Consider the following 27711-nt stretch of genomic DNA (forward strand, 5'->3'; position numbering starts at 1 on the left):
CGCTCATTAACTTGTTACGCCGTCGGAGCGTGCTGTAAGCTCCTCGCGGAAAACACCACTCCGAAACATTTCGCAGGTGACTCCCATTTATTTCATAGTTAATCACGGAAGCGCGCGCTATAGAGAGAAGAAAAAAAAAAAAAAATAAGCGAAAGGACAGAAGGAAAATTTTTGTCAGAATTTTTTCCTATTTGTACGATGGTTTTCGAGGCAGATATAATTCTCAGGAAAATTAATAACATAACAAACGCATATTCATAATGCATGCCAAATGCGCAATCCGGGACAATAAGTCTTTTTACCGAGATTGCCCGTTTAGCGTTGAGCGCGTTTATAGAACAAAGTGCCTTTGAGTTTTCGGTACGCGTATAGAAGAGCACAAGAAAGCCTAAGCCAGTGCGAAGGCGCCTCCTACCGAACGGCAACTTTCGTAAATCTTAAAGCAGCGCGAAAACACAAGACTAAAAGGAACAGGAGACGACACAAGCGCTTTCTAACAACTGAATTTTTATTTGTAGAAAGGTGTAGTTATATAGGAACCAACCCAGATAAAATCAAGACGGGACACGTAAAAGGGCACCGCGGTGGTTTTCACGTGTCTCGTCTTGATTTTATCTGGGTTGGTTCCTATATAACTACACCTTTCTACAAATAAAAATTCAGTTGTTAGAAAGCGCTTATGTCGTCTCCTGTTCCTTTTAGTCTTGTGTTTTCGCGCTGCTTTAAGGTGAATCCAATCCAACTCGCCCAGTTCTTTATACTCGTTAACTTTCGTAAACCCGAGAATTCTTAGGTAGGTGTACTGCGTACTCCAACTGTGTACTTTATAATCGTGATGTGTCCTTTCTTATCGAAGGAATTGCGCACTTTCCTAAATGCGACCGTGGCAAACTTCTATGTGCATAATTGTGTCCAGTTCCGTAGAAGTCAGCTGGATGCTTGCAGGAGCACGTGTGGATATATAGTATACACGGTTCCGGGCGATCCCAGATCGCCTTGCCGTTCGCCCTGACAGAGAAGGATACGTGAGAGTGCACCGAGACTGTACGGAAGTCGTCGCTCTTGCCAGTTGTTCACCGGTAAAAAAACACGGGGCGAGTACGCGAACACGGCTCCGCGGTGCGTTGCCCTTTCCTTCCACGCATATAGCCCGCCAAGGTTTATGCGGTCGCGCGATTAAGCGCTTGACGACATAATTTATGGAACCTCCGAGAATCGCCGCATGAAATGGAGCTTTTGTGCTTTTTATATGATAGGCAGGATGTTAATATGATAGGACGCGAAGCTATATTATGTTTTGGATTTGAGGTCCCGAAACTGCGCTTTGGCTACGAGGCGGATATCTTTCCAAAATGTGATAAATCGTGCGATTTTTCAGACGTAAATCCGGGTGCAGATCGGATTATGCGGCAAAAAGTTTCCTGTTTTGGATTATTTTCTCTATTCTAAAAAGGGAAAAGGGGGGGGGGAGGAGGTGATGCAAGAGATTATCTATCATAGCTTGTTTCAGTGCGGTATGTAAAATGCCCCATATTTTGCTCTATTTCGAAGAAAACAACCGTAATTCAACATCACGCTGTCCATTAGAGCAGGACTTCATTAGCATTGATGGCACCTGCGACGATGAAGCAAATTAAGACGTCTGTTCATAACCCGCGTTTTGGATCGCGTTCCGCAACTTTTATTTTTGAAGATATCGGCATACTAGGTCGCTTCATAAGTGATTCGCGTTAAAAGGTATATAATCAGTTCAGTTCAGTTCAGGCGTTCAGAACTGGCCATAGGGTTTTCTTGGCAGGAAATACTGGAGTGGGTTGCCATTACCTTCTCCAGTGAATCACATTTTGTGAGAACTCTCTGCCGTGACCTGTCTATCTTGGGTGGCCCTACACAGCAGAGCTCACGACTTCATCAAGCCCCTCACGACACAGCAAGCCCCTCCGCCACGACAAGGCAGTGATCCATGAAGGGGAAAAGGTATATAATATCAGTCGACCAAAAACTCACTGCACCGTGTATTCAGCTTTGTGTAGTCTTGGCACTGATAAGCGCCTATTCGTTCCCAAGACCCCGCATTTTTTGACAAAAATCGGCTCTAAGCCTGTTTTGGAAAGTTCTTTTCGGGGTACAATAGCGAAAGGGCGCAGGTGTACGCTATGGGAGAGTGACCCGGATGAGTATTGCAGAGCGCGCAAGCGTTTTTGCACCTTGATTTCTCTGTATACTGCAGCCGGGATTCGATCTCACAACCTTGAACTCAGCAACCGGACGCCAGAACGGTTGCGATGAAGTCGAGAAGCGAGCGAGGCTCAACACTGTGGCCTCATACACGGACTTGGGAAGCAGCTGGGTAGAGCCCTGGTCATTAGCCGAGCGCTGGCAAGACTCCGCGGCTAGTGACCTGCAAAAGCTGCGCGGTGGCGTCGATACGGGGCGATAACGAGACACGCACGTGTCAGCGCACTCAGCCTTTTCGTGCACATGCGTTGGCGCTTCGCTCTACGAAGGACGACAGGCTGCAGGTTTGCGGATGCGGTGTCAACCGCGGTCGAACATCGCACTCTGCGACGCATAACCCTCTCTATCTCTCTCTCTTCCGCGAAGCAGCGGGTGGTGGAAAGAGATGCCAGTGCTTCCGGGGCTTTTCAAGTCGGCGTACCCACATGAAGACCTAACGCCGCGATTCCGATGCCGTGCTTGGCTTGTAACGACACGCGTCGCCTACACCGTATAATGTGTAGTGAATGCGGTCACGGGTGCAGTGGTATTCTGCCAGAACGGTGCACAAGCACTTTCTGGCGTGACACGTCTCTGACGCATTGAAGGCGAGGTATAAAGAGCCAATATGACACGAAAGTTCCTCTCGATTAAAGGGACTGATCGCGCAGTGGAGGTGGCGGTGGTATAAGAGGCATTTTGCACTGATTTACACCTTCCCTGATCGTGTTAGGCAGAATGTCTGAAACATAGGTGAGCCGTGAGTGCGAAGCAGCGTGTGCAGCAACAGTTCGGCATGCTAACTGTGTCTGTGGCTTTGTTTCAGCGCGTGTGGCCACACAAGCATGCAGTTGAGGCATAACTGAGTGCAGAACGTGCGGTGGCAGCCGCTGCATCAGGCTGGAGTCTCAGGCTACTCCGGAAAGCATCTATCGCTGCTTCTTTGAAAAGCAATAAATTAAAAAAAAAAAAAAGCGGCATGCGGAAATTGGAAAAAGCACGCGGTACACGTATACCTTTCTATAGATAGGCCAGCACGTGACCTTCGATCCGAGTTAACGCCCTGGATCATTGACTATCGCGGCGTGCTCGTTTATGTCTTTCTTTTTTCTTTATTTGGCTTTTCGTGAAAGAAACTGAAATAGAGAAAAAAAAAAATGAACGCGAAAAAGGCAACCCAGAGTGCGATTTCAAAGGTCGAGCGATAACCCCAACTTAGGAGTAGCGAATTAAGACGGTGCCAGAATACAAACACCGTCGGCATCTGCCGGCGCTCGCCGTCGTGTGCAGGCGCGCAGTTCATCGGCACTTTGTTCTGTCGAGTATAGGACGATGAACCTTGTTACTTTGCCCCGTAAGCGGTGCCTGTACCCTCCGCTCTCAGCTGTATTTACTAGCTCCGGTATCCGCGCTATTTGACAGCGATAAACAAACAAAAATGTTGAATTCTGCGCTCGACATGAGCGCGGACATTCGGTGCTGCGGAAGTTACCGGCTCTTGCTTATTCTATTCTGTCTTCTTATTTTTAGATCGGAGCTAACCGGGATGTGTCGAGCTTTTTGGTCCCTAAGAGGGGCTTGATGAACAAAACCTTGGCAGTTGCAAACAGACGAGAAGCAAGGAAATATAGCCACTGTCACACTGTATGAACAAAATGTTCACTCCGAAGTGCCAAAGAACAGAGAATCATGCGGAACAATGCGGGGTTAAAAAAAAAAAAAGAAAAAAAAAACATTCAAAAACATGCCTTTGGTAAGAGAGTTCCATCTACAAAAATACAGCACCAGACTATACAGCTGTTTTATTATCGTTTAGGGAAGAGGCGAGGACATTGAACTTGGCCACGACGCGTCACTGACTCCATCAACAGCGCTCCATTATGCTCAGCATTCATGGGGGGTGATTTTGCATGTGGCTTGCATCCTGTGCTGTGCGTCATCTGCACCTTCAATAATGCCGCTTGTTTGGCTCGGTTGCTGTGTGGCGTAGCTAGCGAGCGTTTTTGCCTTACGATCCCGCGAACTCAGGCTCACCGCCGACCGGTGACCGTGGCGGTTACTTGCTGGCCCAAGTAGTGTTTGCTGCATGAAGCAAATTTATAGTACTGACTCTTTAGCCGACTCTCTTTTCACGTCACGTCTGGGGCTTGAAATTAAACTGAGAATAATATGGGGAGCTTAAGAAAGAAATAGAATAATGATAAAACGATGGAATAGGAAGAGGGAAGACTGCGCTAAATAACGAAGCGCGGGCTAATGATAGCTAAAACAAGGCAGAAGAAATAAACATGTGATGTGGACAGAGAATTTAGTGCGAAAGAAAAAACGTTGAGAGCACTGTGGAATCTACACTGCAGAAATCCGAAAGCTGGAGTTTGGTGCTGCATATGGTGCATTACGTTTGCTCTCATCATTATTATCAACTAAATGCACCGCCATTATCAATGCTACTGTCATACAGCTGTATAACGTCACAACACCTGTGGCGCTCCTGGCGGAGAGAGCGGGAGTTAGGCCGCCGTTCATGCGCACCGCCGTCTCTCACGGGCGGCGCGAGTTGGTCTCCCAGCTTTGAGGCGTGACGTCACACAGAGGTCATGCGAAAGGTCATTTCATGTGCACCGCCGTCGCACCGCAAAGGCTTGAAAGTGAAAGTAGTATTGCTTTCGCAATAAAAAGAGGGAGAGACGATGGTAGCTTGGAATAATGGAAGGACAAAGGTAACAGGGGTAAAGGGGTGTGGAGTCACCGAGCTCGAGATCGTCACGTATCGGGCAAAATACGTGTTCCCGCCGGCCTGCGAACCATGTGTCGTCGCGGTCGCGTTCGGGGCTCGCGCCGGGGGGTCGGACAATTTACAAGAGAAATATATCGCAATGAAGCGTGAACTCGGTCCTGTCAGAGCGCGCGCTCTTACGTTAAACAGAGACTTCGCGAGCACGGTCTCGTGCCTGCGCCATCCCCCTCTCTCTCTCCGTCTGCCTAAAACGTGCATTACTGGCCGGTCGTGGGCACGAATCCCACGAAGGCATCGCGTTAGAAACAGCGCCCCTGGCTCGCGCGAGCGAGGTCAGAAACACGGACTGCGTTTTAATAGTGTAAACACCGCGCTTCACGAGCGACCGTCCCCTTTCGTGTTTTGTTTTGCCAGCTTACGATTGCGTCGGTGCCGTACCATTAGTAATGCGCTGAGCAGGGAAGACATAAACCTTCGCCCCTTATTGGTCTGAGCTGACAGGTTGAATGGCGACGCGGAGATGGTTTCGCTAGTGTTGGGCTGGCAACACCGTTCGTGGGAAAGGGAGGGAAGAGGGCCATTCTGTTTTTACATGTGTATTTCGGCCTCGGTTGAACCGCGCCGCGATGAGGTGCAGAGGTACCGAGTTCATCGAGTTCGTTTGTGCTTTCAATGGTTGTGTTGTGGTGTGAAATCTGTACGCGTCTGAGATTTGGTTTCGCTTTCCTTGCCCTGTGTTCTGCCAGTTCACGTGTGTCAGCGCAGAGACACGAATTTTAGTGTTATACTTGCTTTGTATTTTGTCTGGTCACGTCATACCAGCGTCGCATGCTATTCAGTGTGTTTTCTTGCCCGCCTATCTAAGCGGCTACAGGCCGATTAGATTAAAGTCCCAGACGCACATTAGGCAACGGATAATCATAAAGGTGGGCCTGCGGTTGAATCGCGATATTGATTATGGGAAATGGACAATGGACAATCGCTATACTGTCAACCTTTTCGAATACATAAGCACAACTGGACTTCACTCCTTCTTTTAACTTTCTATCTCCTGCATCCCATTCCCCCTTTCTCAACTTATGCCTTGTGGCAAACTCTTCGAAAAAAAAAAAAAAAAAAAGTCCCTAGACGCCTTTAAAAATCGGATCTGGGGACTTAAGGCCTGCCCATGAAGGGGCGTGGCCAGTCGGCGACGAGCCGAGATTAAGAAGAGATGTTGTCGAGAATCTGGGGTTGTTGTCGTGAGCCTCTGTAATTGATACTCTAAAATTTGTCTTCACTCCAATCATGCTATTCTGATCTATAAAGTTGCTTTTATTTGTCAACATCTGCGTCCTCGTTTTCATCCTTCGCGTCCAATACCAATCAAGAAGAAGAGGCAAGGGAAGAACCTCTACTAGGGGTTAGGTGGGCGGATGAGGCTAGAAAATTTGCTGGATAAGGTTTCGGTTGCTGGCGCAGGGTAACCCTTTATTTCTTTCTTATTTTCGGCGGACATAGCTTGCTGCCGATGACGGTGACAGCGGACGGAGAGCCATATTTGAGTGAATACGCTATCACTTTTCGTCACTCCGGTTGTCCGCAGTTGTTGTTTTTGTGTATATGTAGTTGTTGTTGTCAAGAGAGACTTGCGCATATGACCGGCTGTCCCTGCCTATAATTGCATAGGGGATGGGCGTTATTTATCCTTGCTTGCACGTGTGTGACTCTACGGCGTTAGGCAGCACTCGACACGAGTAGGCGGCGACAGCTCATTGGTTCCGCTGAGCGCTTTGGTCATCGCCCCTAATGCACTCCTTGGCGGCGCTTCTTACGCACGCGGAAATGACCGGAGCCACAAAGGCCTCCGCTTCAGCAGCCGTCTCCCCGGAGGAGAAAGCGTAAACACACGAGCGAAGAAAGAAGTATGTGAGCTTTAAAGCGAGGTGGGAACGGAATAAAAGAAAAGAAAAAAAAAAAGAACGATAAGAAGGAGAATGACCCAGGAATTTCTTTTCGCCGTTGCCGTCCCTTCAGAAGGGGCAAAGTGACGGGAGAAGCGGGACGAAGTGAAGAAAGGGAATAGGCTGTTGTGCAACGGGACCTGCTTTTTCTAGGACCAGTAGATTATCCGTCGCCGCTCTGTCTCTTTCTCTTTTCTGCTCTGTACCGCTGCGACACCGCGCAATTCCTTTGTGTGCAAAGAAAAAAAAGATGGTTAGATGGTGGTGGAAGGTTGTTCCCCATCGCCACCCCCACGCCCGAGATACTTTCCCATCCTTCTCAGTTGGCCTGCTTTTATTATGTCCTTTTTTTTTAATTTTCGCTATCACGTGGAAGCCCTCCTTTTGAACCTCTACCGGCACGCATGTATACCCCTGAACTTCAGGAGAACCGGTGCTATTGTGAGCCCTTGGGCTTCCTCATCTCCCGCAGTGGTGGAAGAGGGGGAGGGGATGTTTGAGGCCCGAGTGCTTGCGACCTGGAGCGCGAGCCAGTTTTACGAGCGTCCCGAGCCTGGAAATAGCAAAAGCAAAAGAAAGCGTCGCGAATGAGAGAGAGAGAGCTGCGAGCAGATCGGTGGAACACAGGCAGAGAGCGGTTACGCGTCTTGCGACAGCGCCGGCTTCTTTGGAAAGGTACCAAAACGACGACGACGACGCAAGTTCTCCAGGCGTGACTCACGCTTGCCGTAGCGGCAATGCCTCCTCCTTTTTCTGCTTGGAGATTTTTCTGCTTGGAAACTCTCCCTCAATGCTGTTCATCTGAATATTTCGATGGCGAAATATCTCGTCTTGCTTGTGGAGCATAATACTTTTATTCGCTGTCGTTCTTTCCCTCTCGGCAGTTAAACACACCCCCTCCTCATCCTTCTCTGTTTATAATGCAGATTTCCTTTCCTCCTCCATAGGAAATGTCATCCCGAGGATCCCGAGTTCCTTTGATCTCTGTGTGTTGGGTAGAAGGTTGGGGGGAAGGGAGGGGTTGTTGGGTAGAAGGTTGGGGGGAAGGGAGGGGTTGGGGGGGGGGGGGGGGGGGGGCTTTTCTCTTGGCAGTCGTCGAGCCATGCCCTTGAAGATCCTCTTTTTTTCCGGTAGGAAGAGAAAGGGGGGGGGGGGGGGAGGGGGGGAGGTGTGGCAGTACGGTATTGGTCGCCGTAACGGGCCGTTGCCGAATTCCTTTCCCAGCGATTTCACGACCCTTTCTTTGCCCCCATACCTTTTTCGATATCGCCACTATTTTGTCCTTCGCCTTACTAACTCCGCCTCCTCGCCTTTTGCCTGCTTTGTTTCATTTCACTGTTCCTTTCTTCTCTAGTCGAGGAGGTTTAGAGAGAGGCGCAGTCAGAGTGGATGCCCACATGTGGCTGCAGTCGCTTGCTCGCTTTGTTTTTTTCTTTTTTGGGGATGCCCACATGTGGCTGCAGTCGCTTGCTCGCTTTGTTTTTTTCTTTTTTGGTCTCGCGTTCCGCTCTCTCCCGCTGAACTTTGCACACTTGTTTCTTCGTGCGTCGCGTTGTTGATTTTGCTCTCCGCTCCCTCTTCCGTCGTTCTTTTCTCCTCCACCCATCCTTTCTCTCTCGTATCTTCTATCCATCAAGTCCCGCGTGACGTTGTGCAGTCCCCAATTTTTTCAATCTTTTGTTTTATTTTTTTACCCTTCCTTCAGATTTAATCGCACTCTTTCTCAGCTGTCCCATGATACGTCTTAGCATCAATAAATTCTCTCTCTCTCTCTCTCTCTCTCTCTCTCTCTCTCTCTCTCTCTCTCTCTCCTCGTTCACCCTTCCCTCTGTTTTTCAGGCATTCTTCCATGCCCTCGAATTCTCTTCAAGCGCCTGCTGTGTAGGCTAGCTGTCCTCTTCCTCATACCCTCGTCCCCCTTTCTCCGGCGCTATTTTCGCCCTCGCTTGTTTTCATCGTCGTCGCTGTTGGCACCCTTTCTTCGTCCGAGCGTCGAGCAAATGCTCTCGCTGCTACAATGGGAGAAACCTTGAGCGGCGGCGGTGATATTGGATCCCGCTGGGACGACGCGGGGCGGAGAGTAGCGGAGAGCGAAAAATATAGCGATTTCGCTGGCGGCCGTGTAACGTTGTCGCGTTCAGTCCGGCATCCCGCTGCGGTCATCTGCGGTGGGACATGATGGGGAAGTGCACTCATCCACTTATATGCACTGCGTAAAGAAGGAGGCGATGTCTTCTCCTCGCTTGGTATTTCTATCTGTCGCTTACTTTTAGGTTCTGCGCATACGCTCTTCCAAATTTCTTCACTTGTCCCCTTCCCCTCTCCATTATTGCCTCACCAGATTAGGCCAATGACTCTTACCGCTTATTTCTCTCTGTTCAGGCAAGTATGCTACGATACCGATGTAAGATGCCGCACCTTGCCACTCTTTTATTAATCTCAAAATTAGTTATTTTCTCTCTTTCTCTCTATCTCTTATTGCAGCTGCATGTTTAGATGATGGATATTAGTTGGAGCAACCGGCGCTAGAGTGATGTCGAATCGTTCCTCGGCTGTGTAGCGAGGTTGAGGGCTCCTATTATCTGCGATCTCACTAAATATAGCTAAGAGGGGGTTTGCGTATGTATATATCTCTTCGTGTATGGGTGCCGGAGGACCAAGTGGTGTGGCCAGCCAACAATGTCTGCAAGTTGATTCTGGCATTCACTCGAATTACTATTATTATTCGCATAACTATTATTTGCGACGTTATCATTCGAACTGCTCGTGGTAGACTGGGGAGCGAGTCTGCATGCACTCCTCAAAAAAAAAAAAAAAAAAGAGGCTGAATAAGATGGACGGAAGGAGCTAGACTCCAAGGAGCCACTAATCCGTTGGCCGCCGGAGAGCCGTGCAATCGGCGACACTGCGTCCATCCGATCGCGGCACAAAGGGCTTCGATATTCTGCTGTTCACTGCGACGGCAGAGACGCGCCACAACGAAGGCAGGAGAAAGTCTACTAGCAGTATACCAACGCCAAGCGCTCACAAGGATATCCCGATATCAGTGGACGCACAATAACAACGCCGGCCGCCTTGTCGCAAGCTCGGAAAAGCAGGTCCAGAATAGAGTAAAAGAAAGAAAAAGCAGAGGAGATAAAGGGCGAACTGTTTGCGGTCTTGCATTCGGTGGGGAGGATCCAAGAGCGGCAGCGACGATAGCCGGGCACCGTTATCCCTCACCGCAAACGCGCTGATGCGGTCACCGAGAGGTCGCTGACTACGGTAGCAGGAAGGACCCGAGCGGAAAGAGCAGTTTAGTTATCACCCCCCCCCCCCCTTTTTTTTCCCCTACTGCACCAGCGCGCAGTTAGGTGGACTGCAGCACTGTTCCGCTGACTGTATATGCGAAGGCCCCATTCGCCATCATCATCATGATTGTTATTCGGGACAAATGCCCTAGCAACTTTTATACGACGTAGCGAACCTCCCTAATCTCACCTGTCCCTCGGCCGGTCCTGGCTACATTTTTATTCATTCCCAATTGAACAGAATCAAGTTAGGAATTCAATTGAGGATAATTTTGCAAACTTTGCAGCATTGAGGCCAGTGAGTCGACTTTCATGAGTAGTGAGGCACCTGTCAAGATGAAAAGCGGTCGCTACGACTAATCCAGTGAGAGCGACTGTGCTAATAGGGCCCGAGCAGTTATGCGCGCCCTCTCCACGGGGCGGCGGAAGGGGCGTGCGCATCGAGGCTCCCTGGCACCCTACTTCTGTTGCGAGCAGTTCCTGAAGTCTGGATAGCTGTATTGATCTCTCGCTATATAAGCCTACAGGGACTATTCACGGTTGCCTACTTGATTCCATGGTATCGGGCGCTGCAGTTCCGTTGTGTTTGTAAATGAGTCGATAACTTTGCAGAGTGTCCACTGTGAACATTCATTAGTTGCCGTCGAGATTTCTCGTCCATTTCGGCGGGCACTTGTGCGAAGAACCGAAGTTGCTTGTATTCAGCAGCATACAACGGCGTAGGGACGGAACTTTAGAGGGCGCCGTGGAACACACACCGTGGGCAGCGGTCATCACTCTGCCCATTCGGGACTCTCGCAGTTTGCGTTTGATTGAAGAGCGATGCGCTGTGGGACGCGATACGAAGATGTAGCAATGTCACACGCACTGCTTTCGAGGATGTCATCTTTCAGTCTCGTCTTCCGTTGTTGCTGCCCTTTTCCTCCGAATGACGAGTATGATCTTCGTGTACTTACAGTCGGTCTTCTGTTGTGTATAGGAAGCAGGAAGGGCTGATGCACCTCGGCGTCTGCCTCGTTCATAGTGCAACCGGAAGCTGACAGCAGAGATAGAGCTTCGCGATAAAAGAGAGCGATTGCGTGCGAACGGAGCCTTTAAAAAGATGACCGCTGTATGTTTTTCCAAAGGGTGTCCCGATTGATTGCTTTGAAATTATTTTTACCCTCTCCCGTTACAAGTAAGGGTTTTGACGTGTATAGGCCTGCAGGCCAGCGAGTTCATTTTTGCTTCTCTGGGGCGACAAAAAAAGAAAAGAAAAAGAAATCGCCTGACTAATGCGATAGTTATCGTGTTTATGCTAACGAGTTGATCGATATCTTCTCGGAACCCGGCGGCACCGTCTGTTTCAGTAGCACCAGCCGTAATAACAAACGCAAGAGAACGAGGGAACCTACCTCTTCTTCACTTTATTATTTCTTTCTAAATTAAGTAGCGGAAGAAACCCGCCCCTACCTTCATGCCGTGGTAAGTGCTCGTGGTGCTGCGACGAGTGGTGGTGGCGGGCTGTTGCTTCCCTCCGCTGACTGCGTGACACTGGTGGAGAGGAGAGCGGGGTTGCCCTCTCCGCGGGAACGGAGTGGCGCCCGGAGTGTGTGCGCGCATAATTAACGAGGGGCCCAGTCAGGGAGGCGCGCCCTCGTTTCATCGCGTGTCGCGGTGGTGTCTGGCCAACGATGAGTAATCGTCCTCCGCTACACTACGCGTGTGTGTGTGGCACGACCGACCGCACTTTGGCCGACATGAGTAAGGGGGGGGGGGGGGGGGGGGCATCACCCCTGCTTTTTTGGATTATGCACGAGCTCGCATTGATCACCTATGTGCGCATTGCATGGTGTGTGTGTGTGTGTGTGTGTGTGTGTGTGTGTGTGTGTGTGTGTGTGTGTGTGTGTGTGTGTGTGTGTGTGTGTGTGTGTGTGTGTGTGTGTGTGTGTGTGTGTGTGTGTGTGTGTGTGTGTGTGTGTGTGTGTGTGTGTGTGTGTGAAAGAGACGCAGTTTAGGCAGAAATGTCTTAAAGATACTTGCGGCACGGTGTCTCCAGTTAAGCACACAAATTTGCACTTTCCTTTTTCAATAGTCGAAATAAAAAGGTGTGTTCACGAAGCCACTGATTTCAGCTACATTTTAAACCCCTACCGGAGAGAATGGGAGAGCGCCACTTACACCATTGCTCGTCGCATACCGCCTATATTTTGCCAGTAGAATTAATTGCCTTTGTTGTCAGAACACTTAGCAAAGGGTGCACAACACTGTGTTCTCGCATTGTATGCGCGTAACACTTAGCAAAGGGCGCACAACACTGTGTTCTCGAATTGTGTGCCCGTAACCAATTTTACGCGATTTGAGGAGGTCTCGCAAAAATTATCTCTTTCAGACTAAACGGATCCACAAGCGAAAACACCTTTGCATGCCTGTGTCTGAAGATGTCCAATCAGCATGAAAGGGAAAATTACGCACATTGTCAACGATCACTCCCGAAGTTCCGGTCATTGTCACTTTGAGTGGTATGGACGGCATTCATAGCGTATTGTACTGTTCTTGTGTTGCCTGCTGCTGTCGCTGACCTTGTGCTTCTCGCTTCTGTGCAGCGGTCGCAAGCGGCGTCCCAGTGCCAGCGAGGACGCGGACACCATGGACGACTGCATGGCCGCGATGGTGCTCATGCGCCTCTCCTGCAGCCCCAAGTCGCCCAGGGTGCCCTCGGACGCGCCCGGTGAGTACCTTCCCCCTCTTCCTTGCGCGCAGCCGCAGAACTCGAAGACGGTCACCTCCTTGGCCAGACTCTTTGGGGACGATAGACATTGGGAGAGGTGCAGCGCCAGTATTAAAGTGTATCGGATGCGGGGACGCCTTGACCTTTATTTTTCCCGCTAGCAACAATATAGAAACGCTTACTGTGCCAAACGCGGCAGAGGTGCGGTTCGCCGCTTCTCTGCTACATCGCCGCACAGTTATTGTATCGCGAGATCTATGCTGTTCTTTTCGTCGTCTCTATTTTTTTTTTTTTTTTCAGCCGTTATTTTCCGTCTGTTTCGCGCGCACAACCCGTCCCGCGTGCTTCGCGAGCTCTTGTTTGTTCGTTAGCGCAGCAGCAGGTTTATCTGCTGTTGGGAAGAGAAGGCTGGTGAACACGGCTTTAAAGGCCGCGCTGTGGGCGCGCGATTAACATTCGCGGCGCGTTCGCGGACGGAGATCGGCGCAAACAGCTCGCGAGATTGAATGCGCTTTGCGCGGATGAAAAATAAAACAAGAAAGGAAAATAGAGGAGGAAAGAACACGCTGCGAGAAGAAAAGATAAAAAAGGAAAAGCAATGCAAATGATTCTTTTTTTCTTTATTATTATTATTTTTTTTCTTTCTTTTTTTTTTCTTTTTTATTATTATTATTATTTTTTTTTTTCTTTTTTGCGAGCGGACAGGCAGTGCTGAGAACGGGTCGCAGGAGCGCGTGCGGTGTCAAGCGCTTTAACGGCACAACGGGCCGCGCTCCGTGCACTGATCACTGGCGTGCGCTGAGCGCACAACAGCGGTCGCGACCTCTGCACTACTAAATGCCGTTTCAACACATAGTGCGCAAATAGTTCCCTGCAGCGCTATCAATGCTATATATACGCAACAAGTATACTTCGGATTCGCATTCGCTGTGATCGCGCTCGACGCGCGAGCTATACTCTCAACTTTCGCGTAACAAGAGAATTCTCCGAATGTTTCGCTTTGTTTTCTGGCCATGTATTTGAGGCATATTTTGTTGAACCATTTCATCAACAGTCTGCATCGATTGGAAGCCGCGAGCTGGACGTAATTATTGATGAACGTATTTCCAGCACCTCTCGGCATGTCTCCTCGCTGTTTCATCTCGTGGGCAGGATCCGACGGCGCTGCGTGTAACTTTGGGTACGAGGTGTTCGGCCGTGATTCAGTGCGTCTCGCGCCATAGTGTGCGCCGTGTTTCGGGCGTCGGCCCCTCCATATCTAGCTTCGGGGAGGGGCGCATAGATAAGCGGATTACACGCCGAGCTGCGATCCGGGCTGTGCAGGGACAAATCTAGTGCGCCAGGCTGTACAACCGGCGCGCACTTTGTGCGTCGCTTCTTGCTCTTGGAGTCGGCTCGGCGGCATCACGACTTCAATTATGCACTGGCAGAAGCGAAGGAAGGAAGTGCACCCGGAGCGGTTGTGTGTATACTCGTAACGAACGCATTCGCACACCCCCTGCAAGATCAGTCCAGTTGGAAGAAATACATTTTCGCAGCTCAAAATCTGCTTGGCGTAATAAAGGCACCTCCCAACTTTTTTTTACAAGGACGTCCTCTATTATTTTATTTAAAAATTTGCGGTATAATCCATGATACCCTTAGATTAATCCTTTGCAGGAATGCAAGCATGCGGACCCATGTTCTGATCCCATAAACAAAGTACAGTTTCTGAGGCAGCTTACTCTTCGCGTGTTCTTCTGTCGCGCAGGACAGCGAGTAACGTAACAGAAGTAAGACATATAATTCATGCCGGTTACGTCGACGTGTTGTGCAAAGATGTAATCAATGCAAGATACACTTCCGGTAGTGTCTTGAAGTGGGTCGTTAACAGCTGTGACTCCGAATAGTTAGCACATAAACACTGGCAACCACTGTAATTTCAAAATCTGGCCACCTCACGGATAAGTAGCTCCGCCTGGCGCCACAACCGTGATCCTTGCTTGAACGGCTGGGTACCGTGCAGCGGCGTCAATCCCAGGGTTCACGCATATAGAAACTCTTACACACTAACAATCTTGTGTTTCGCAATGTAATTAAAAGCCGTTCGCTGTTGGGACTGCTTCACTTTATGATATTTGAAGTAGTATAAGAAACCAGAGTTTTTGAAACTCCTCTGAGAATCCCTAGGGCGCATGTGGATGTCTGTAGCCTTGTTGGAGGGAATCATGCACGGACAATTGGAGTTGAAAGTGCAGCCGTTAAATTCATTTCAGCATTGATGCGATATACACTGGCATCCGAGAGGACAGTACGACTTGCAGTGGCTGGAATGGTAGCGTCGCTTTTTCACGTGTTTTCTTTATTCTTAAATTTATTTTCGAGATTCGAAAACTGTTAAGCGAATTCGCGCGATTTATGGTTTATTTACTCTCCTCGGTGCTGTGCATTCAGAACTCCCCGGAACCGTAGATCTACAGGGAAAGGTCGACAAAACGGCAGTAACGCCGGAAAAAAAAAAAAAAAAAAATGGAACGCAATCGCGATCCTGACAATGCCAAATACGGCTTCCGGGTATTCCACATCTCATTTTTCTATTTATTCCTCTCTCTTTCGCTGCTTCACTCTTCCTCTTTGCGTCTCAGGGGAAGAAAGAAAGAAAGAAAGAAAGAAAGAAAGAAAGAAAGAAAGAAAGAAAGAAAGAAAGAAAGAAAGAAAGAAAGAAAGAGGAACTAGATGGAGGAAAAAAGCCCGCGGTGATAAATGAATGCGCGAATTCGCACCTCTGTGTTGCCTTGAACCGTTCTGAAAGACAAATAATTTGTCTAGTCAGCACTAATCGTCACATATCTGCAGCTGGCTCCCTGACGTGACCCAATAGCTGGCGCGTTCGGCGGAATAATCTTTAAAAACGCTGCCGAATAGGCGAACTCGTTTGGACGGCGCCGTGTTAACGAAAGTTGCGCTTTGTTTTTCTCTCGCTTTTTCTCTCCCTATCGCCCCGCGGGCGCGCCGCGATCGACCTCCCCTCCGGCACAGAATCGGCCTCTGGCGCGTTTCGTTATCACTCCATTTCATATAGCAGTTCGTTCGTTCATTATACGCTTGGTATTCTCGAAAGTACCGCCTTGTAGATGATATACATCCAGCCTTACTTTATACTTAGCACCTTTGTGCGCGTGCATGTACCGTGGTCTGCCACCGCACTGCACTGCAGAGTGTTCCGGCTTTACCTATCTCCTCACCCTGACAAACCTTTTATGGCGAAATCACTGCTAGCTAGCGCGATGTATTTCGCCGATTTCCGGATTCTATCCGGCCAACCTTGTGTCCATATGACAACAACCAAGCCTATAGCTTTGCTGTCATCATCATACTCATCATCATCATCATCAGCCTTACTATACCCACTGCAGGACGAAGGCCTCTCCCATATTTCTCCAATTAATCCGGTCCTGTGCTAGCTGCATCCACTTCACCCCTGCGAACTTCTTAACCTCATCCGCCCACCTTTCTGCCGGGGCTACGCTTTCCTTCCCTTGGAATCCAGTTTGTTACCCTCAGCGACCATCGGTTATGCTCTCTCTGCTATACGTGGTGCTTATAACATGAGTATATATGAGTGACCATAAGAACCATGACCAAGGTCGAAGCTAATTATACCATAATTCATAATACAGAATTCTTTATCTTCTTTCATGGAAAGGGGAAGCTGAGGCAAAAGGCCTCAGCACACACATACAGTTGACAGGACAGTGGCAAAAGAAAAGAATTGCATTTGCACATGTCAGTTCAGAAAGATACAAAAAAAAAAAAACACACACATAACACAAGGATGAAGAAAAAAAAAATCGCTACAGTTGCTTACTTCACGGAACATACATCAAAGTCAAAAAGTAATAAAAGCAATCGTTAGACAAAGAAGCTAAATTCGCAGAACACACTCGGAAACTGGAAGGGAATCGCTTGTGGAATTTTATGAAAAATTGAAGATTACTATCAAGTATTGTTTAAATTAAGAGCTTTAGGAACTTATATCGTAGTATCTATATTCACCATAATTAGACCGGATTTTAGGAACTAGTTTCTTTTGCGTTCTGAAATGGTACTTTGTGGAAGAATTGTCGGCTATGGAGGCGTATGATCGTTTTTTATAAATGTGCTGAAACAGTCGAAACAAATATGTCTGGTCTGCCTTAAGGATGCTATACTCAATGAACAGAGGCTGTGTTGGTAAATTCTGTGGTCGGCCATGGTATCTCTCAGTTGCTCTCGGTGCGTTCTTTTGTAGCTTAATTACCTTTTAAATGTTGGTATCATCAGCGTACATCACCATGTCATTTGAATCTGTTATATTGGATAGATCATTAATGTATGCTATAGATAAAAGTGGGCCAAGAATTGAGCCCTGTAGTACACCTTGCGTGATAGCTAGCATATCTCTGAATTATTAAATTTAATACGGACATGCTGAAAACGGTTACATAAATAACTAGAGAGCAATGCTAAAGGTATTCGACGCACATCGTAGCAATTTAAGTTATGCAGGAGGACGGAGTGATCAATGCAGTCAAGAGCTTTTCTGAGGTATAGAAACAAACCAAGTGTATATTGACATTATGAAATATGTGCGAAGCACATGTTTAGGAAACGAAATCTGAACGTATCTGAATACACATTGGCGTAAGTGCAACTTCCTAAGCCTAATTGAGCGCGTTAGGCTTAGTTAAGCCTAAGAAGCCTAGCTAAGCCTATTTACTGCGAAAACGCCTCTAGCTTTCACGCATAAAACCTCCGCATAGCTGTAGCTTAACTCACGTAAACCACTGTCTTTTTTTCTTCTCTCGAAGCAGTCACGGCCGGAACTCTTTTGGCGAACGAGCCGCCATTTCTGCAGCATTGACACTTACTTGTCTGTGTGTGTGCAAGGGGGGGGGGGGGGTCGTTACGTAATTTGCGACGGAAAGGAAGTAACGCGGCGCGAACGGAATACAATGTTATATATGTAATCCGAGAAAGGAGGTATAGGCTTAGTTTATTTCGCACATACCGCCATTGCGATCGATTTGCCGATTGTCGTCCGTGGACGGCTCCGGAAGAGCGGGGCTGCGGCTGCTGTCATATGTGAGAAAAAAAGAGACGATAAGAAATCTGCGCAAATACTCTCAAAGCAATGTTATAGGGAGCAGATGCTCGTTCAGTGTACACGTCACGCAGCTTTGCTATACATAACAGGCTGTAAGAAGTTCATAACCCGTGCCATGGACGGGTTTGAAGGCCACACTTGGAGGGGGCAGTCAATATTTACTGAACCGCGTTTCTCAGATGGTGATCTCCTACAGTCGATTTATTTAAACATGTAATAATTCTGTTCGGTGCTATAGTTGATTGATTTAAACCTGTGGCAGTTATATGTTCGGTATGGGCTTCCTCCGCTTTTATTTTTCTTTTTTTTTTTTTCTCGGAAAGCCCCAAAGAAAGCAAGGTCGGCTTTGATGCACCCGGGACGTTGGTGCATTGCACAGTTCGGAAAACAGCTCGGGAATGAGCTGTGGCTAATCAGTGAGTCTTCGTTAATCCGGTCCCTGCCACGGCGCACCGCGAGGCGTTCACACCGCGTCTTTCTGGGCGTGTGCGCAGCAACGCTACGCCGCAGCGGCGTAGATGGCCGGTGCTTGCTTTTATTTATTTATATTTATTTATATTTCCTTCTTTTTTTTTTGCCCTCGCTGTTCGCGCTTGCCCCCACCCCCATGCGCTTCGCCCGAGCGGCAGGCAAGCCTGGCTGGATTTGCCGCTGGTTGCTGCTGCGGACCGGGAAGGAGGCACCACGACGGGGGCTGACGGCGTAAAACTTTTTCGGGGAACACGCGGGCGGAGTGAAGGCACCAGCCGAGCCGTATTCCTTCCTTGGGCCTCGTGTAGATATATACACGCAGCTGCGATCGGAATTACACATATTCGAGCACAAAACAACAACAACAACAAAAAAAAGAAAGGACGTGAGGGGGACAGCGAAAGGTCCGGATCGCGAGCAGGCGTCTGTTTTATGACGCTCGCTGCAAAAGGACCCGCGCCCGTGACCTCTGGCGTCGAAGAGTACTCCCCCCTCCGGGATCTTGTTATTACTGGCCCCTTCTCTCTCTTTCGTTCGTCTCTCGTCGCGCGGAAAAGGAAGAACGGGCCCCCACAACAAAGTCTCTCGGGGATCGCGCAGCCTCCACCGACGCTTGCTACAACTCAACCGCCACCCTCCCGCCCCGCCTCCCCTCCCCGGGGTCAAAGGCACCACGGAGTGCGTGTTACGTGCGCGGCTGCGACTAATGGCGACAAGCTGCGTTGTGCGCCACCCCTGCCTCTGACGTGTGTAATATATACGCGCATATCTGCAGCCCCGAATCCCGCGGCTGTTGAAGGTGCCTCTTCACGTGCCCGCACGCCGATTGCGGAGCGGCGGCTGGAAAAAAAAAGAGGCCGTTTTCTTGGAAAAGAGAAGCCCGAGAAGCGGATTGGTTCGAGTGCGGGGGTGTGCGCGGTTTTCCGAGAAATTCCCGCTTCCGCCTGGGATAACGGCGATAACGGTCGGGACGCGGCGCGCTGTCTTGGAGGGAAGCTCTGCGGCCGTCACACTTGCTGCATTGTGGGGTCGGAAGGGTGCGCATTTTCGTAACAGAATTTGTTTCAGTTCAGTGCAGGGGAGTTGGAACAAAACTTCAGTTAGGGACCCGGCTGAGAACTTGTCTTGCTCTTGCTGTTTTAATGGTGGAGGTAAGCTACTTCGGCGCGAAGTTGACGTCGTGGTCGTATTGTTGCAAACCGTGCGGCGTGCGGTAAGTAAATAAATCCGTCCACGCGCCAGCATTGTCATCTACCTGTCTCGTTTAGAGGAAGAAGATCGACGTGATCAGAAAGAATCGACTCCGTACTCTCATCTCAATGTCCTCCGCGCCATGCCCCGCAGTGTTTGTTTAGGGACGCGCCTCGGGAGACAAGCCATATATGCCGTAATCGTAAGTCGGAAGCCGTCGTTGTCGTTGTCGCCCTGAAGTTCAGGCAAACAGCGCGACTCTCGAGGACACCTGACGTCGCGCCCTGCGGGTCTGATAAGCGGTCGCCCTTGCCCAGGGCTGCGGCGCTCGGCCGGCCTATCGCTGTTATCTCGCCCCGGCTTGCTTGGACTTGCTTTGGTCGCAGGGATTGTTGACAGTCTCTCCGAGTGCGGGGACCAAAAAAAGCAGCGTCGTTGAGCGGATCTGCGCGAAAAAAAAAAAAAAAAAGTATCCACGTTGTGAAACGCCTCCGGTGCCAGGCACGCACAGCAAACCACTGAATCGAATAATGAAGTGGCCGCTTATTAACTGCAAAGCTGTGTTTTTTTTTTGTTTTTTTTTTTTGTGGCGTAAAGCTACACTACGCGGGTCAGAGCAGAGTTTCGCGCGAGGGTGCCCCGACCGTTATGCGCATGCGCGAGAGCCGCGTCTAATTGCGAGGGAGAAGAACGCTCGGTCACCCGCAGCTAATGCTTGCGCTACATATTCGGTTCAGCAGCGTTGAACCCTTCTAATTCGTTTGTTGTTATTTTTTTTTCTTGCGCCGCGCCAAGCTATAGGCGCCTGCCATACAAATTCATGTATACTGGAAAAGCTCAGATTCGGAGAGCTCAAGTTGTTCGTGGTAAACGACGCTCGCTATTTTAAGGCAAAAGCCTCATGAGTGTGCGTCCCTGCGTGCCTCCGTCCGTCCGCAGAAAGTGTCACTCAACCTGCCGATCAAATGACGTCATCACCTACCATTGAGTGACATCATCATGTACCAAAAATTATCGGTAACCAATTGAACCAGCATAGTCGATTAATGAAGTCATATATTCAAATAACCGACTAAATACAATTCAGTTCAGTTCAGTCGTTCAGTCGTGTCCGACTCTTCGTGACCCTATGGACCATGTCACGCCACGCTTTCCGGTCTCTCACTATCTTCCTAACATCACATAACTTCATCTGCAGTGCCTCGAGCATGCCATCTAACCATCGCGTTCGCTGCCTACCCCTTCTCCGGCGACCCTCAACCTTTCCCAACATCAAATCTTTCTCCAGCGACTCCTCTCTTCTCATCAGATGACCAAAGTAGCTGAGCTTTAACTTTAGAATTTGACCCTCCAATGAGCAGTCAGGGTTTATGGTCGACAATATCGACTGATTTGATCTTCTGGCAGTCCAAGGAACTCTCAGGAGTCTTCGCCAGCACCACAATTCAAACGCGTCAATTCTTCGGCGGTCAGCCTTTTTCACAGTCCAACTCTCTCTCGCATCCATACATCACAACTGGAAAGACCATAGCACGAGTTATACGGATCTTGGTTGGCAGACTAATGTCTCTGCTCTTTACTAGGCGGTCAAGGGTCAAGGCTAACCATTGCTCTCTTTCCCAGAAGCAGGCGTGTCCTAATTTCATGGCTGCAGTCTATACAATTAGAAGCGAATTATTTTCCAAATTAATGAACTTAATAAAATTAATGAATTAATTAAAACTATATATAATCAGTTTCAATTAATTCATTATCCACGTGTCGTGAACAGGTCGCGCGGTACAGTTTAGTAAAGACTGCGCAAAAAGACTCAACAACCACAGCGCTAAAAGGGCTTTCGTCTCATTACACTTTAGTCGTCCAAAATGCTCCCTCGACCTTTTTTAGGGCGCTGAGCAAACTGCTTCTGCGGGAGTTTTTGTACGACTCCCGCGGCACCGTTTGCCGCTTCCTTTCCCCGACAACCTCCGGCGCACTTTTGCGAGTTCCCATCGGTATGTAAGTGGGACGAGTCCATAGTGGTGCAGCTCAGTAGCCTGACACCAAGAATATTACTCGCGAACTAAGCTTCCCACAGCGGATTCTTTTCTCTTCCGCTCACTCCTGGCTATCACGCTATGGCTGAGGTGTCCACCTAGAAGTGATACAGTTAGTGCCCTTTTTCTTTCCTGACGCACAACAATTCGGCATTCGAAACAAGGCGGAAAGCTGCGCGTTATATGAAATTCGCATTCGGTACTACAGAGTCCCGCTATAGAGCCTTGACCTCTTCCAACTCAAAGACCATTTATTTCAGCGAGGTCTCAATAAATATTTCACTGTTTGGGTGTGCGCCCAACCATCGCCCAAATACGCACGTATAGATTTTCGTTCGGCATTCGTTACACATATGAGCGAAGCAAGTATGAAAAAATTACGAGGGTTCAACGCTGCTGAACCAAATATTGAGCGAAAGCATTAGCTGCGGGTGACTGAGCGCTCTTCTTATTCTCTTTTTCTTCTTCCTCAGCCCACATATATGGGCTGAGGGTTCATATGGGTTGGTTAAAGCCCCCGCTTTAACCAACCCATATGAACGTGCCTTAGTGGCCTATAGGGGTAACGTGAATGCCAGGGTCCTAGCAGGCTGATTCTGACATAACCGTCCCATGTGAAACGAGAGACCCAAGTTGGCAGCTCCTGCCAGCCCGTGTGTCACGTGAGGTGTGACGTCACAGCGTCACGTGGGTGAGACGTAACTGCGGCCGGGTCACTCGAAGGCTTGAAAGTGCGAGTAGTATTGCTTTCGCAATAAAAAAAAAAAAAAAAAAAGGTGCACAATAAAAAAAAAAGTATACGCGTGAAAAAGTAATCTCCAGCCGTTGTGGGGATTGTCGAACAAAACTTGGCGCGCTTCCGCTGTGAGTTAGCGCTGTGACCTTCGGGAAGCAGCGTGCTTATGACACATATGCTCCCTGACGCATTTTCGCTGTTGGAGCAGACAGCATGCATGTGCAGTTGTACGTATAGTGTTCGCAGAGGTCTGTTGTTGGGTGCGCGGAACGCCAGTATAAAACAAAGAAGGATAAAGTACCGAACTTTTTTGATGTCATATCCACCCAAATGTGCGTCACTGAAGCCGTAGAGAGAGGAGGCCTTATTCGTCTTCGCGCGCTTGTGGCAAACACCTCGATCGATGTGTGTAGCTTCGCATAAATATACCAAACAGGAAAGCAACGCTAGTCTTACATGCTTAACGTCATTTTAATGTGATTATGGTATCCCTAAGCCCCGCCGGGGTGGTGCAGTGGTTACGGCGCTCGACTACTGTGCCCAAGGACGCGGGATCGAATCCCGGCCTCGGCGGCAGCTTTTCGATGGAGGCGAAAAGCAAGGCACCCGTGTACTGTGCGATGTCAGTGCACGTTAAAGAACCCCAGATGGTCGAAATTTCCGGAGTCCTCCATAGTGGCGTCCCTCATAGCCTGAGTCGCTTTGGGACGTTAAACGCCACAAACCAGCCAAACCAGAGCAGAATTTTTTTTTTTTCTCTTCGCAGTTAGGTGGAACAAAACAGTTCTAGCTCTCTCTCTCTCTTTTTTTTTTTTTTTTTTTTTTTTCGTCGGGGAAGATTGAGGTGGCGAGTTTCGATTAGACACATCGTTCCCTGCCAGGCAGTTGAAGGAAATAACTACGGGCTGACAAGCGTGTTTGTACAGACCTTGTCGCGTTTGCTTGATGACTGTATTCTGCAGCGCTGGCCGGCCTCCCAAGAGTATAAAAGCAGGGGCAAAAAGAAATCAATACAAAGAAATACTCTGTGCGCCACCGATTTCCTGGCTGGAACGAACGATGCTAAGCACGGAGAGCAGACCCAGCAGGAGATGGGGAGAGAAGGGCCAGGAGGCGGGCGAGTAGGATAAACTCTTCGCCGAGGTTTTCCTAAACTGAGTAGTCGCTGCGAGCGAAGGCAGGTAAATACTTGGGGTGGCCGCACTATGCTTTCTGTTTTCTCTTCCCGCTGTGTTAAAGTCTTCATCAATCGTGGGTGCAATCTGAAAGCGCGGTCATAAAGTCCCTCCGATGCCATTGTAGGAGAAGTGAAACAAAGAGCGAGAGATGGGATCCTGCTGGTTGCGAGCCTTGCTAGGCGAAAGAGAATGGCTTTTGGGAACGAGAAATGGAAACGAGAAAAGGGTGGGGGCTGTTCGTTGGTACTGCCTCTGTGCACGCGAGGAAGAACTATCCTCGATGACAGAACAGCATGCTGCGATGTGCATTGGGAGTGTGGAGGTGTGTGTGTGTGTGTGTGTGTGTGTGTGTGTGTGTGTGTGTGTGTGTGTGTGTGTGTGTGTGTGTGTGTGTGTGTGTGTGTGTGTGTGTGTGTGTGTGTGTGTGTGTGTGTGTGTGTGTGTGTGTGTGTGTGTGTGTGTGTGTGTGTGTGTGCGTGCGTGCGTGCGTGCGTGCGTGCGTGCAAGCGCACCGGGGTAGGTGGTGTTGGCCCTGGGTGAGCGGAAGGTAGGGGGCAAGGGTGAATTAACTCTACTTGCGACCGAGTCAGCTGATTCACTTCCGCGAGACGGCGCCAGCAGAGATGAGTAGGGAGGGAGAGGGCAGGGAGGTGTGGAGAGAAGGTACAAAGAGAGGAGGAAGAGGAAAGGAAAACATAAAATGGTCTCTGGATGTGCGCCGCTGACCGGTGATGGAAGAGACGGTTGCGGGTGCAGCGGTGAATCTGTCGCGGCCGCATGTTTATGACGGCGGAAGAAACGATCGGCGCGCTGCTTGCAGAGGTTGACGACGACGCGATCAGAGAAGAAAAACAACGGCCCCTCTCTCCTTTCCTCGTCTTCTCCTTCCGCTGTTGTTCCGTTGCTCCCACAGTCCCTTTCGTGCAACTGCCCCGCTAGCCGTGTCCTCTTTCGTTTCGGCTTCCGTTCCGTTCCGGTGTTTTAGGCATTTTAGGGAGCTGAGAAAACTATTTTCCTCCGCGGTCCACGTCCCGACAGTTGTTTCGTTGAAGTTCGCCGCTGCGCGCTAGGTGACGTCATGAGGAACCGGGTTGCACAACTCTGCCACGAAAAGTCGGAGCCTGGCGTTCTTTTGGGAATTGAGAATTCTCTCGTCCTGTGGTTTTTGCTCCGGCAATACTAGTAGTAGCAGCAGCAGGGGCAGCAGTTAGTAAGAAGATAAACTATAGTTGTCACCTGCTACTTCCTTGAGTTGTTCCTTCAAAAGCCGCGATGAACATCGAACATTGCTGCGCGTACACATGCTGCCCTGACCGTGTAATCGAGTGCCACGTTTGCGCACGTAGAGCCTGGTTATGACAATGCGAGCAACGAAGCCTAACAGCGCGCCATGTTTACGCCCGCCATACAGAGCCATCAGTCCTCTTTCAGTCGCAGGATAGCCTGAAAAAAAAAAAAAAAAATATATATATATATATATATATATATATATATATATATATATATATATATATATATATATATATATATATATATATATATAATTGAAGCTTGACGACATCCCTGAAACGCACCTACTACCGTCGCGTGATCGTGGCGCCACGCTGCGGGGAACACATCAGACCGCTATTTGTTTCATTTTCTTAGTTTTCAATTGTGGGCGCTATTCGGGTTATACGTCAGCCGGTTTTCCGCAAGGCAAAGCAAGCGCACAGTGTGCGCGCACAATGCAGCGCGTGTTCCAGTCTAGACGACTCCATGATTACTGTCTCAGTGCACGTCCTGTAATGCACCGGAGCAGGGCCGGGCATGCTGATGCATGTCACCGCCTCGACCGGCGTGCGGCCTTCGCCGGTCGCTCGCACGTAGTGTACGTCACAGCATGTACGAACCAAACCGGTGTGGGGTCAGAAAAGTACTGCGACCGCCGTCGTGGAGGTGAAAACAAGCGAACTCTCCGCGCACCCGCTGTGCGCACATTGTGCGTAGTTTCTTGCCTCCGCCGTCATGCGGGGCGGTTATCGGCCTTCGGCGGAGCGCCTTACCGCGGTCGCTGTATCGGTCGTTGGCTGCTTCTCCGGTGATGTGCGTCTTCTTCCGTTCGGGCAAACAAAGGGAAACGAGGGCGAGAGCGTACGAAGCGCGATTGCGCGGCTCTGGAAGGCTTGGCGGCTCGCAGGGGCATTGTATGCGTTATTACGCGTCACTTTTTAAGCGGTACGTAAATACGGGTTGATCGCCAACACTCAAATGGGTACCCCCTGCGCAGTCCGCGAAATAGTGCACAGTTCGATGACGACAAACTACGAAAATGAATCGATGATATGGCTGCATAAAAGATACGGGAACGTTGCTACCTTTGACGAAGCGCTCCGGCAGCGTCCCCGACATAACCTTCTACTTGCGGGCCGTCCGGTTCTGTAATCTTCGACCGGGGGCCTCGATGCACTGTCACCCAGAGATTCCGCGCACGCGGGTCACTTGGCTGAGTTGGCTCACGTCTGTCAGCGCCGCGACGCGAGTTTGTCGTGTAGCGGTCTTCACTCGGGGCGCTCCACCTTCCCCGTATACTGTCCATATTCAAAGGCGCAGACAATAACACGGAAAACAGCATGGCAGATTGCAGCTCATCATGCTTTTCGCAAGACGTGAAGGCATACAACGTGTCCGTACCCAAAGGCGCAGTCGTGACAGGGATTCAGTGTGTGACGGACGGACGGAGGTCGTGCGCGCTGCGGTTGGACGGCACTCTTAAATGTGGGCGCAGTGCTTCGGCGTGCAATACGTAATGCACGCTAACGTATATGACGCTTCAAACTCTTCCACTGACGTATCGAGGAAGCGAAGCTCTGCGCAGTGCCGTTGAATGGCGTTTATGTGAATTGTAGCATTGTAAATAATGTTGTCATAAATTTGCATAAATTTGTTGTCCTGCACGGGTTTGCCACCAAGTGTATATAGGCCTACTGTATGCGTTACGTACAGACTTCCAGGTCATTTACATGTGTGACGCTAAGTGGCGCATACGTACTACGTTGTGTGCTTAATAACGCATCGAAGTGACGAAACTGCGTTCCGTTCTCGGAAGAGCTTGTACGCACATACGTCTGTGCAAAGTTGCAAAGCTCTTTCTAATTCTGGCGCAAAGACAAGATCCATTGTGCGCGATAGCACGAGAGAGTCCTTACTTTCTCCGTACCGCAGAGAGCCCCGACCTTCTTCGACTCGTCGCGCGCCCTTCGGGTCACAGACGGCACGGATGCCGGCGCGAAGCATCGCCAAAACGCGCACGTAATGTCGCGACGAGCACGACGGAGGCGCTGCGCTTGTCTCCTGAGGCAGATAAAGCGAGAGCGTTTGTTGGAAAGACAAAATGCTCTGTGGCACTATCCAACTTACAGGAACGAGACGCGCGCGCGGCACCTCGAATAAGGTGTGTACCATTGGGTCGTACGCCTGCATCATGGGCGCGAATCGGCGATTGTGAACCACGACAGTCTCGGTGAACATCGGGGAAGCCTGCGGGGCTTCCAAGCAGGCCTTGTTGCATTCGATTCACGCACCCTTCCTTCTTCGAACCGGCCTCTTGTCGAGCTGCTTGTCTTGGATTTAGTACTTTTTTGTTACTTTGCTTTCCTTTCAACCCCTTTTTTCCAGGTCAAACGCCCAGCGGAGCGGCGCGTGTGCTGTACAGCGAGCATATGTAGCTCGCTCGTGCGCGCGCATACACTTATTTCGAAAGCCTTTCCTCGGCGTTGGCCCGCGGCTTTAAATATATCCGCGGGTCATCCGCGCCGCATCGGCTGCCTTTGTCGGAGCGGCATGCGAGGAAGGGCCTCGTGTCGTAGCCTCGTGTACAACATCGTAGTTCGTGTGCGATCCTGTTAAACGACGCGATCGGCGGTGTGCGCCGGCTTCCCGAGGCAATCCTTTATGTGCGTCGATCGCGCTCCGCCGGTTTCCCCTGATGGATGGACGGACGGGTGTGCGTGCGCGCGCAAAGCGGATCCGCGAAAACCGAGGGGCCGTCGTGCCGGTTGCGCTGCTGAGAATCGGGTTTATTTATTTTTATTTATT

At 49.7% G+C, this 27711-nt stretch overlaps 1 protein-coding gene across 1 annotated transcript in view; it reads left to right on the plus strand.

Moving 5' to 3' along the window:
• Glut4EF (Glucose transporter 4 enhancer factor) overlaps positions 1-27711 on the plus strand; it is a 108020-nt gene that overhangs the window by 2656 nt on the left and 77653 nt on the right. The window contains exon 2 of the mRNA XM_084601112.1: positions 12773-12897. Within this exon, the coding sequence (XP_084457238.1) occupies positions 12773-12897 (125 nt within the window). The remainder of the gene's footprint in view (positions 1-12772; positions 12898-27711) is intronic.

Source organism: Amblyomma maculatum, chromosome 4 (genome assembly GCF_055883805.1).
Source record: "Amblyomma maculatum isolate TAMU_Amacu chromosome 4, ASM5588380v1, whole genome shotgun sequence".
Lineage (NCBI taxonomy): Eukaryota > Metazoa > Arthropoda > Arachnida > Ixodida > Ixodidae > Amblyomma > Amblyomma maculatum.